Source organism: Mytilus trossulus, chromosome 4, assembly GCF_036588685.1.
Source record: "Mytilus trossulus isolate FHL-02 chromosome 4, PNRI_Mtr1.1.1.hap1, whole genome shotgun sequence".
Lineage (NCBI taxonomy): Eukaryota > Metazoa > Mollusca > Bivalvia > Mytilida > Mytilidae > Mytilus > Mytilus trossulus.
This window is the reverse complement of record NC_086376.1, coordinates 72375745-72389181: the sequence shown is the minus strand read 5'-3', so window position 1 is coordinate 72389181 and position 13437 is coordinate 72375745. Positions and strand designations below refer to the sequence as shown.

Here is a 13437-nt window from a genome sequence, read left to right as displayed (position 1 = left end):
GTTATACCTTACCGGTTCAGGATTAATATTACTATATTCAAGTCATGTAAACCTTTCCTATTGTCTGTTTTTTTACTTACTAGTATTTGGAGGTTTTATGGTTTCAGGAGAATCTATATACAAGTTCTGTTTACCTTTCTTGCTGTTAATGGTTGGTCTGGTTTCACTTTACTGGTTCTAGGAGGTTTTATTGTCTGTGGAGAATCATTTTCTTCCTTGATTTCATCTTTTTCTTTTTCATTTTCAATTTCTTTGTCTATTTCTGTTACTTTTGCTACATATAAAATTGATATAAATTCAAGCTATCAGTCTTCATAATATTGTAATAATACAAATATATTATTTATACGAAATGGTAAATTTCCAAACCTTAGGTCAGTCTGACGTAAACTGATTTTACACTGCTGAGTACACATTTTCGTGAATTCAGTAAGTGTTTGGTTAACAGGGAGCTATTGAGAGATGAATTTGAAAATACATCACAAGTTAAAGCTGACTTACATTATCTCTGAAACAAAATTTCAGAAATCCTTAAGGTGAAGCTTCTCCGAAAGATGTTACAAAAAATATTCAAGAGAGGGATGGACAGAAAGACAAAAGTAAAACAGTATTCCCCTACTTTTTTTTAAAGTGTTTGGGGGGGGGGGGGGGGGGGGGGGAGGGAGGGTAATAGTGTATTAAAAAGATAAGAAGGAAATAAATCCAAAAATACCATTGCTAGTTTACATAATAATATAAACTTTCACAACAAAAATAACAATACTGAATGTAATTAATCAGAATACATCTTAGATTTTTTCTAAATAGATAAGATTTTACTATGTCCATGTCCCATTATCTTACGTTCATTGTCTTCTGCCAAAGCTTGCCAGTTATTGCGGTTGTTGCTTACACCTACAAACATTGGTTCTAACCCTGGATTTAATTCTGCAAACATCTGAAAAAATACAGAGGACTGTGTTATGTAAATGATGTAATCTTAGGACAAGAACATGTTTATGAAATAACCCAATTTATATATTATTATTTCTGCACTTAAGTGAGTCATCATATTCCTAATACAAACTGTTAAAGTTTTCTTTAGGCAAATTTTTATAATACCTCTGTCAGTATTTCCTCCTGATTTCTGGCTAAACAAGTGATAGAAAAAGATTTTGAGAATTTTCTTGAAGGTCATTTAACAATGAATATATGTGCCCAAACTCTCTCACAAAGAATACACAAATGTGTCTGAGGATACCAATACCATTGCTCAATCTTTGCAATTTTCCAAGTTGGGCAAAACTCAAGAATGGTAAATGACTCACAACCCAAATTCAAACTCTGTTTAAGTGTTATGGTTCTTAGTATTGAGCATGAGTTCCATTAAATTTGGATGAGACAAACTTTTGTAAGAGCATGGAGACAAAAATGAAAATGCAATTTTCTAAGTTATAGATGGGCAAAACTATAGAGGTTGCATTTCTGTGTCATTTTGTTTTACTGGCAATTATACTGCATATTCTTTTCTATATATATCATGAAAACTACATTTGCACATAATACAATAACTAACGATCCATATTTTCATTTGAGCATTATTACCTTCAGACAGATATTGATATTTTACTTACTTTATATACAGGAATACATATTGCATCAATAAAACCAACTTGCATTTTTGGAAGTTCATCTTGCTTATCTCTGTCCATCATGGCCTAAAACAAATTTAAAAAAACATACTACATCAATTTGAAAACTAAACAGCCTAAGAATGATTGTAGTAAAATTCAATTCCAATCCATCCGTGGGCAAGTTGAGATGAAACCCCTAATTTTTTCAATCCTAAGTTATTTGCAAGTCCAAAGTCAAAAACCCTCATGGTATTTTTTTACTTTTCTTTGTGTATAGAATTTGGTGTTACCTTAACCCTTTCTTCCATTGATTTTTTGTTGTTTTTGCACACTTGATTCGCATAAGGATTTTTCAATAAAATGCTAAAAATATGCTTTAAAGTATTAATGCATTGCGAAAAACAAATATTTCATCAAATGAATTCAAGTCGGCTATTCCTACAATATTCCTTTTCATATTGGATACAAATTTTATTAAGTCTACTGCGGACACTTTGTAGTTGACGCATTTCAACTAAGGTAGTACACAGGCGTCAAAATGCGTCACTATGGAGTAAAGGGGGTGGCGTCCAAATGCATCAATATGGAGTAAATGGGGTGGCGTCAAAAGGCGTCACTATGGAGGAAAGGCTTGTCTGGACATGGAGTAAGATTTCCTCAATTGCTCCTCTTTTCAAGAGTAGGAAGCACAAGAAACCAATTTGGTGTGGATTTTACACTTTTTATGGAGTTGTTATGGTTACAGGAGTAATCATTTCATGTATGATAATTGCATAATATAATGTCATAAACCATTTTTCCTTTCAAGAAAATGCTCTTCAGCAACATTGTGTATTTTTTCAACAACTTCAATTGAAATACTGGTATTAGTCTCACGAAAGCAGTCTGAAAGAATTTATCAAATCTAACTAGTTTAACTATTTATACTGGTTACCCTAGAGAGTATCACCTACTGGTAACTGGAACACAAACCCAACAAACACTTGGATGATGGGAACGTACCGGTAATAGGCACATGAACTGTGCAGTAAAACACAAGTGGGAATTGTCATTACAGCAGACGACAGGAATCAATACATTTCCTATGCTTTATTATTTATAATGATTACACAAGTTTTATCCATTAAATTAGTCACTAATTATACTTACAATAGGTTTTTCCCCTAACTGTGTTTTCTCTATATCTCCTTGTTCAAAGAACTCAGCAGCCACAAGATGAGCTACTTCGTACTGGACCTCCCAAGGTTTAGTTATGGCTGCTACATCACATACTGTCATCATCATGGCTCTACAAAGGGATAATTACATTGAATATGAGCATGGTAGACATTACCATGGGAATGCAATAAAGCATAACATTTCTAACAAATATAAGAAAACTATGTTTTTTGTGTGTAAATAAACATTTTAAGTGGTAGTAATACACTAGGTTTGATTTTTAACTACTTATATGTACATGTCTTAATATGAGTAAAAGCCAAGTCAAATAAGTAATTTGTACAATAAATTAATTGTAACCAATATAATCTTTTCACTGCAAATTTGTTCACACAGTAACAGTTGGCAGGAAAACATGTCATAATTTATATTAGATAAATTGATTGATCTTTTTGATTATCCTCTGTATCCATATATTATACTTCTATACCCCAGTCATCAATGGTATAAAGATATTGAGACCTTTCAATAGATAAGATAGCAAACTATGAACACAACAAATGCATTATAGCTTTCTGATATTGACCCTTTACATACCCTTCTATCTAATACAGTTTAGTTTTATTTGCAAGAAATAACTTACTTTAGCAGGTCCTTTTTGATTGGTTCCTGGAACTCTTTTTCTCCTTCATCCACAATCTTCTTAAAATCTCCTCTCTTTCTATAAATAGATAGTAATTCCAATGAATTATTTAAAAGTGAGCATAGAGTTGACATGAAAGAATTATTTCGATTCTAATAGGCGAAATACTGTATTCGTATAGGCCGAAGTGTATGAAAATACCTTAACAATGTTTGGCTGTACTAGCTTTTTCCCCATTGAGTCTGTACATTACATTTTTTATATTCAAAAATTAAAAGCAGGGTAAATATATGTGGTTTGATAGACAATATACAGAAAAATTAATGTAACTGCTAAAACGTTTACATTTTATGAAAATAACGAGAATATAAACAGATAATTTGTGTGCATGTGTCAAACATATTTTGTGCTTAAATTAGAACACAGCTTTATCTACAAAGGGTAACAAGGAAGTCATATTACAAAGGAAAAGTTTACACTTTTCAAGTGCTGTAAAATAACTGATTTAAAAAATCAAGTCAAACTGAATAAAACTATATCCATTTCCTTTTTCTACTTACTTGAAATATAATGCTAAATCTGTTGATAGAATGGCATGTTCTAACATTTTTATAACTTTTCTATACTCTTCTGATGACAAAGACTGGAAAATATTATTACCCTAGAAGAGAAAAATATAATCTTGTCATTTTGTCATGACATTCCTTCTTTGAGAAGAATAAGTCTCTTATACTAATTAGATTTAGCAATATATGTCTCTTTCCTTTCTATAAATTTCAAGTTATTGAAGTTCTGTTCTGTTACATCAAAGACTCATATTATAGGGTTGCACACATCGTTTCTCATAGAGAGATACCAGCTGTTTAGTTTATCTTTGATAGTCTTCCATCAACTCCTGAGACAATAACATCAATAAAAGAACTGTTCCTTTGATTTATAAATCCTATCCTATCATTTCATTTTTTAGCTCACCTGGCCCGAAGGGCCAAGTGAGCTTTTCTCATCACTTGGCTCTGTCGTCCGTCGTCGTTAACTTTTACAAAAATCTTCTCCTCTGAAACTACTGGGCCAAATCAAACCAAACTTGGCCACAATCATCATTGGGGTATCTAGTTTAAAAAATGTGTGGCGTGACCCGGTCAACCAACCAAGATGGCGGCCACGGCTAAAAATAGAACATAGGGGTAAAATGCAGTTTTTGGCTTATAACTCAAAAACCAAAGCATTTAGAGCAAATCTGACTTGGGGTAAAAATGTTTATCAGGTCAAGATCTATCTGCCCTGAAATTTTCAGATGAATCGGTCAATTGGTTGTTGGGTTGCTGCCCCTGAATTGGTAATTTTGAAGAAATTTTGCTGTTTTTGGTTATTATCTTGAATATTATTATAGTTAGAGATAAACTGTAAACAGCAATAATGTTCAGCAAAGTAAGATCTACAAATAAGTCAACATGATCAAAATGGTCAGTTGACCCGTTTAGGAGTTATTGCGCTTTATAGTCAATTTTTAACCATTTTTCGTTAATTAAAGTAATCTTTTACAAAAATCTTCCCCTCTGAAACTACTTGGCCAAATTAATCCAAACTTGGCCACAATCATCTTTGGGGTATCTAGTTTAAAAAATGTGTGGCATGACCCGGTCAACCAACCAAGATGGCCGCCACGGCTAAAAATAGAACAAAGGGGTAAAATGCAGTTTTTGGCTTATAACTCAAAAACCAAAGCATTTTGAGGAAATCTGACATGGGATAAAAATGTTTATCAGGTCAAGAACTATCTGCCCTGAAATTTTCAGATGAATCGGTCAATCGGTTGTTGGGTTGCTGCCCCTGAATTGGTAATTTTGAGGAAATTTTGCTGTTTTTGGTTATTATCTTGAATAATATTATAGATAGAGATAAATTGTAAACAGCAATAATGTTCAGCAAAGTAAGATCTACAAATAAGTCAACATGACCAAAATGGTCAGTTGACCCATTTAGGAGTTATTGCCCTTTATAGTCAATCTTTAACCATTTTTCATAAATCTAAGTAATCTTTTACAAAATCTCCACTGAAACTACTAGGCCACAATCATCTTTGGAGTATCTAGTTTGAAAAATGTGTCCGATGACCTGGCCGCCACGGCTAAAAATAGAACATAGGGGTAAAATGCAGTTTTTTGCTTATAACTATGAAACCAAAGCATCTAGAGCAAATCTGACAAGAAGTTAAATTGTTAATCAAGTCAATATCTATCTGCCCTGAATTTTTCAGATGAATTGGACAACTGGTTGTTGGCCTCCAATTGGTAATTTTTAAAGAAATTTTGCTGTTTTTGGTTATCTTGAATACTATTATAGATAGCGATTTGAATACTATTATAGATAGCGATAAACTGTAAACAGCAATAATGTTCAGCAAAGTAAGATCTACAAATAAGTCAACATGACCTAAATGGTCAATTGACCCCTTAAGGAGTTATTGTCCTTTATAGTCAATTTTTAACAATTTTCATTAATTTGGTAAATTTATGTAAATTTTTACCAAGTATAGTTCTCTGTTACTAATGGGCAAAGTTCATGATAGATATAATTGTAAGAAGCAAAATCGTTCAGTAAAGTAAGAACTTCAAACACATCACCATCACCAAAATACAATTTTGTCATGAATCCATTTGTGTCCTTTGTTTAATATGCACATATACCAAGGTGAGCGACACAGGCTCTTTAGAGCCTCTAGTTTTTGTATAATGTTCGTACAACCATGTTCAGACACTAAAAAATATAAAATGCTTAATATTCATGGAATGAGTCTATATTTACCTCACTATTCAATATCATAATACAATGGTCAAAATGATGATGTTCCATCACAGAAGTACTGTACAGCATAGCTAGTGGAGATTCTACTCTGAAAGATAACAAATTTATGTAATAAAAGTTCAAAAATGTCAGCATCAACAACACAAATCAGTAATGTTTTAGATAAGAAAAGAAATAAAAGAAAATCTTTTTTTAAAAATCTGTTTAATATTGTTAAACGAGGCAAAGTCTTATGCTAAATAATACAATAAATTTGTTTGAGAGAAAATATTGTGTTTGTTCCTTGAAAAAAACTTGTAAAATGTCATTTAATACATGAAGTTTCATATCAAATATCTGAAGCTCAAAATGGTTACTCTATACCTCTTTTAAATTTTTAGTTAGTCATTTTATATATGACTGATCAATTTTAATTTTACTGTCATTTTTTTTTTTTTTAGTTACGATATCTTAAAATTTTTGTAATTTTGAATTAAGAATGCTGTGTTTTTACTAAATTTTGAAGTAGCTAGCTGATTTTGATAAGAAAAATGTCGGGCACACACAATTTAATATTTCATGACAGAAAAATAGAGGGACACATTATGATGGTACTGGCTTCAGTGGATAATAGTGAATTTTCAACCCACACATTTCACTGACAAACATTTAAAAAGACAAGGTTAGTGATGGCTAAGCTTACTTGACTTGGAAGGCATTGTTTGTCCCTCGGTGATCTAAATCATGACAGAGACATCCAGCAAGGAGAGCAAATACTTCTAAGTCATCAAACAATGGTATCAGTCCACCAGTCTAAATAGAAAATAGAACTCTGTTGTAAACTTGAAAAAGTGTATAAAAAAAACAAAAACAATACTGTTTTCTATTTTTTTTCTTGTAAGCTACAAGGTTGCTTATTAGTATTTTCTTTCTTTCAATAGTACACACTCCAAACTTATAAAACAAGATTTATACGGAATTAGAGTCAATGCCTGTTTGAATAATGATATAGTGTTGGTTGTTTAATCACCACTTGGAATCCATTTATAAATGAAAACTTCTCCATGCAGTACTTACATATAGAATTGTAAACATTGTCTGTGCCACATTAAAAGCATGTCTCCAGTTATGGTAAGTTACTGGTCGATAATTCTTCTTCACGCTACAGGTCCATCTACATATCACCTAAAATAAAAATAGAGAATTTATAATCACAATTGATAAATCATAAAGGTTGAATTTTGCAATATTCCTGTTTTCTGGTGAAGAATGTCATGGAACTGTTACTCTGGATTTCAAATACATAAATTACATTGAACCATTCAAATCTTATGAGGTAAATATATATTATGATGCTTTATGTTTTATATTAAAACTAGTACATTATAAATAATAACCTGGTAATAATTCCAGTTTGTGTTGTGTTGGTTATTTTGTTTGTTCGTTTGTTTGGGGGAGGGATGGGCCTTCCTGTTGATGATTGATTAACTGTTGTTTGTTTAATGTCCAATAGCAAATTTAAAATGCATTTTAAGGACAAGAACTAGGTTAAGCAAAGAAGAATTAACTTATAGTAGTATGAAAGGTTAGAAATTTTTACTGCCACTGGAATATAAACTTAAAAAAGTGCAGACATTTCCTTTGCTTAATGACACTGAGGCATCCCTTCAATAAATGTTGCATGGGTTCTTACATTAGCAGAGAGGGTGGCACAATCCCTTAAATAAACTAGACATCAACTCAAATATCCCCATTGTGACAAAAAATGGCAACCTATTTACACAACCTGTACTGCCAAACAATCCCACTCTTCAGCATGGGTAAACTGGGAGAAGTCTTTGTGAGCTTTTTCGATATCTAAGTTTTTTCTTGGGTTTTCCTGGTGATGAATTCTATATACATGTATAGCTAAAGCTGTGGAAAGTACATAATATCACTCACATCATAAGGAATACGGAATTTCTTGATTATGTTTGAATCTCTGAACATGGCTATTGTAGATTTTAGTGTCTCATCTTCTGACATTGGCAAATCATTAAACTCATATGTATATAAACCAAGGTTTTCAGCAGCAGGTATATCACATGTCTAAAGAAAAAAACAATTGCATGTAGTAAATACTAAAACAACTAAAACTGAAAATGTTTTATTTCATTTAAATCATAGCAAAACTATATATTTAAAAAAAATAACTTGACATAATATGACATGTGTATTTAAGGAATGACTGTAATATTTTTTATGTTATTTCTAATAGACTCACAAAATATTACAGTTATTTCTTATAACTTAATTCTAAATTCCATTTTAAACTGGCGTAACATGAAAAAACGTTGATGACGTCATGGTCACACGACAAAGGAGTGGGGGCAAAAAGGCCCTTATTTGGCCCAAAAACTACTGCAAATTTAAGTTATCATACATATTCTTAAATTACTGAAAACTTGACTTAAGTATAAGGTACTAAGAAAAACAAAACAAATTTGACATCGAACACGTTACCATAGCAACAAATCATGACTTAATTTGCATATTTTGATACATCTCGTGATTTTCCTTGCTTTCCATCAAATTTTCAGTATATTTTAGATTGAAAAAGTATGTGCACACCCAAGAAACAACTTTATATTTGGTGCAATTATGCCAATTGTTATAATAAAGTTTCTGTTAATTTATTTTGTTGTTTCTAGGCTGTGCAGGATGTTTCCGCAACAGATATACAGATAGAAAACTGCACAGGTTCTGTGTTTTTCTTCGTTTTTGAGAATATAGTACAAATTATGACGTAATTGTGACGTCATCAGATAAAAATCTTTATGTTTTTTATTTATATTTCTTGACCCTATGCATTTCTAAACATTATGTGCCAATTTGAAATAGTTATCAAACAATTTATTGTCTTGGGCCAAAACTAGGTCTTAATGCCCCTACTCCTTTGTGTCTATGATATGATAAACAAAATGATGTCAGCCAATCAGAAGACATGTTACATCCCAAATTAAATTATAGACATTTAGCAGTTATTTTTGTCTCAAGTAAAATGAAAATGAAAAATATTATTGTCATTAACACATTGACCATTTACTATTATTCAAAGTTTCTGCTAAAGGAAAAATAGTGCATAGCATAAAATAAATGTCTATCATATATTTTCCTTCATGAATAAATAAAAAAAACTTTTATTCACATCTCTAAACTGCTGTGTTATAAAGAAACTAGATGACACATAAATACCAGTGATAAACTGATATCAAAATGCTACATCCATTTAAAATATATTACCATTAATTTCTCTGTTTCGTCATTCTGTGCTGTAGCATGATATGACAAGACTTCTAAAGCTACACTTTGTTTGGCCATCAGTTTGCATGCATTCTCATACATCTGACAATTATGTATTCCAAGTCCAGTAAAAATTGAAAAAGCCTACAATATAAAGATTCAATTATTGCTAACCAAATGAAACTCTTCCACAGAGTCACATTGTGCAGTGTAAGGATTTTAATTTTTTGTTGGTTCAATTGTCCAATAGAAATATTAACATGGTTATATTTCTGTGTAGTTTATTCACTGGTACCTTTATATCTCTTCTAAGAGAAATTAAGAACTCATTGATTAAGGTGGTACCCAACACCTTCACTAAAACTAATTTGTCTCATTTAATTTTCATAAAACTTTCACAGTATTTACGGACTCTTTGAAAAAAATATAGAAATCTCAAAGAATTTGAACCAACCATTTTATCAGAAAAATTACACTGGTTATATAGCAGTTTGACAAAAACTAATTTTGATATTTGAGAAGCTTAATATTTCCTTTACAACACTATGTAAATAAAACATTGAGCTGATTTTATAGAGTTATCTCCCCGTAGTGTTAGATACCACCTTAATTGAACTGAAGCAAATATGATCTTCTAAGAAGGTGAAAATACATGTAATCAAATCACAAAAATGCATGTGGTGTTGTTTTATTTAATATCAATAATACATTTTCAATCTGTTCATAAAAGAGCTGATTCTAACATAGTTTTAGTTGATTTTTCACAATTTGTTCGTATTTAAATGGTTTTTTTTGTGTGTTTGACAAATAAAAACTGGAACACAAGATGTGTAAAGTAAGTCTTGAAAAGTAATCTATAACTAAAGAAACACAAAATAAATGCAAATTTCAATAGGAACATTACAATGCTAAAAATTTTGTAAATTTTTTCTATTTTTTTTCAATGCAATATATTATTTGCAATTGGGATGATTCTTTTTTTAAATGTTTTATTTATAAAAGTTTTTAATTCATTATTTTCACCATTTTTTCAAATATGGTACGAAAATTAGTTATGTAAAAAAATATGGATGAAAGAGAATAAGAACTTACTTCTATAGTATTTGCATCACTCTCGTTGAATGGATTTCCGTTGATTTTGTTGATCAGCTGCGTAACACCAATAATCTTTTTATCACTATTATATATTGGCATACATAGAACACTCTTTGTTTTAAAGTTTTGGTCTTCATCAAACTGGAAATTTAAAAAATAATCCTCAAGTTTCTGCATATCTCAAAATACAATAATTTTCATTCTATTCTGAAATCTGTGTTTAAAAGAAAAACAATCCACCAAAATTACCATGCAAGCAAAAATCTGCACTTTCTATAACATTTTTACTCTCTAGTCAAAGAATGACTGATTCTATAAAACTGTTGATATGAATGTCGTATTTAAGTCTAGTTAGGAACAGAATTAGGTGTATGAAGACAACAAGAAAAAATCGAATAACAAAGGTCAAATCACAAGGCAAAAACTTGTCTATGATGGTATGGGATCCATTGTTTATGGTGATACATCTATATGTCAAATAACATAATTATTTAAAGATGAGAAAGTTGACAGGCCCATGCATGTAAGCTTACTTGCAATATAAACTAATAATTCATCCTAAAAGTCAAAGGTCAAGATAAAATGTTGTTTTGAATTGCATGCAATCAAGCCTTACAGTAATTGCATAATTCTACATCAATTGATACATTGTTTTGGTCTTGACAGGCCTGTTCAAGAAAAAAAAGGGCAGAATTCAGGGTAGAACCATGTTTATTCCTATTTTGAAGGGAAACATAATTGAAATTAATATGTTATTTAGGTTACTGAAAAAGATACCAAGTACCATTATGTGTGTGCCATCATGTAAAAGTTGGTTTCTGAAGACAACATTTTTATTTTATAATTGCCAATATATGAAAAGACTTCTACTAGCCAAAAGCAATTTCCTGACTTTCAGCTATTATTGTTATTTATACTTTCATATTGACAGCAGCCGGTGATAAACCTCTGCTTCTGATTATATCTTTTTCCTGCAATTAGGAGTCTTGCTATAGTGTGTTCATATCCAAAGATATAAACACAATATATTAATGATTTGAGCAACACCAATCAAATCAACCTTGATATATATGCAAACAAAGTTGGACAACGGTTATTGTTTAAAATTTTAATTGTAATGTCACAATAAAATATTGACTGGTGACTTTACACGATAGATTTTCCTGGTGACTTACAGAGACTTTACATGATAAGATTTTCCTGGTGACTTACAGAGACTTTACATGATATTTTTTCCTGGTGACTTACAGAGACTTTACATGTTAAGATTTTCCTGGTGACTTACAGAGACCAGACTTTTCATGATAGATTTTCCTGGTGACTTACAGAGACTTTACATGATAGATTTTCATGGTGACTTACATAGACTTTACATGATAGATTTTCCTGGTGACTTACAGAGACTTTACATGATAGATTTTCCTGGTGACTTACAGAGACTTTACATGATAGATTTTCATGGTGATTTACAGAGACTTTACATGATAGATTTTCCTGGTGACTTACAGAGACTTTACATGATAAGATTTTCCTGGTGACTTACAAAGACTTTACACGATAGATTTTCCTGGTGACTTACAGAGACTTTACATAATAGATTTTCCTGGTGACTTACAGAAACTTTACAAGATAGTTTTTTCCTGGTGACTTACAGAGACTTTACATGATAGATTTTCCTGGTGACTTACAGAGACTTTACATGATAGATTTTCCTGGTGACTTACAGAGACTTTACATGATAGATTTTACTGGTGACTTACAGAGACTTTACAAGATAGTTTTTTCCTGGTGACTTACAGAGACTTTACATGATAGATTTTCCTGGTGACTTACAGAGACTTTACATGATAGATTTTCCTGGTGACTTACAGAGACTTTACATGATAGATTTTACTGGTGACTTACAGAGACTTTACATGATAGATTTTCCTGGTGATTTACAGAGACTTTACATGATAGATTTTCCTGGTGACTTACAAAGACTTTACACAATAGATTTTCCTGGTGACTTACAGAGACTTTACATAATAGATTTTCCTGGTGACTTACAGAAACTTTACAAGATAGTTTTTTCCTGGTGACTTACAGAGACTTTACATGATAGATTTTCCTGGTGACTTACAGAGACTTTACATGATAGATTTTACTGGTGACTTACAGAGACTTTACATGATAGATTTTCCTGGTGATTTACAGAGACTTTACATGATAGATTTTCCTGGTGACTTACAGAGACTTTACATGATAGATTTTACTGGTGACTTACAGAGACTTTACATGATAAGATTTTCCTGGTGACTTACAGAAACTTTACAAGATAGTTTTTTCCTGGTGACTTACAGAGACTTTACATGATAGATTTTCCTCGTGACTTACAGAGACTTTACATGATAGATTTTACTGGTGATTTACAGAGACTTTACATGATAGTTTTTCCTGGTGATTTACAGAGACTTTACATGATAGATTTTCATGGTGACTTACAGAGACTTTACATGATAGATTTTACTGGTGACTTACAGAGACTTTACATGATAAGATTTTCCTGGTGACTTACAGAAACTTTACAAGATAGTTTTTTCCTGGTGACTTACAGAGACTTTACATGATAGATTTTCATGGTGATTTACAGAGACTTTACATGATAGATTTTCATGGTGACTTACAGAGACTTTACATGATAAGATTTTCCTGGTGACTTACAAAGACTTTACACGATAGATTTTCCTGGTGACTTACAGAGACTTTACATAATAGATTTTCCTGGTGACTTACAGAAACTTTACAAGATAGTTTTTTCCTGGTGACTTACAGAGACTTTACATGATAGATTTTCCTGGTGACTTACAGAGACTTTACATG

The 13437-nt window shown here is 31.4% G+C and overlaps 1 protein-coding gene across 1 annotated transcript in view; it reads right to left on the bottom strand.

The window, feature by feature from the left end:
* The window catches only part of LOC134715902 (cGMP-specific 3',5'-cyclic phosphodiesterase-like), a 37060-nt gene that overhangs the window by 3700 nt on the left and 19923 nt on the right, over positions 1-13437 (bottom strand). The window contains exons 10-21 of the mRNA XM_063578456.1: positions 10573-10716; positions 9481-9624; positions 8140-8286; positions 7276-7383; positions 6902-7011; positions 6220-6307; positions 3975-4075; positions 3415-3492; positions 2763-2901; positions 1614-1697; positions 844-937; positions 135-274 (exon numbers count right to left, since the gene is read on the bottom strand). Coding sequence (XP_063434526.1) covers positions 135-274; positions 844-937; positions 1614-1697; positions 2763-2901; positions 3415-3492; positions 3975-4075; positions 6220-6307; positions 6902-7011; positions 7276-7383; positions 8140-8286; positions 9481-9624; positions 10573-10716 — 1377 coding nt within the window. The remainder of the gene's footprint in view (positions 1-134; positions 275-843; positions 938-1613; positions 1698-2762; positions 2902-3414; positions 3493-3974; positions 4076-6219; positions 6308-6901; positions 7012-7275; positions 7384-8139; positions 8287-9480; positions 9625-10572; positions 10717-13437) is intronic.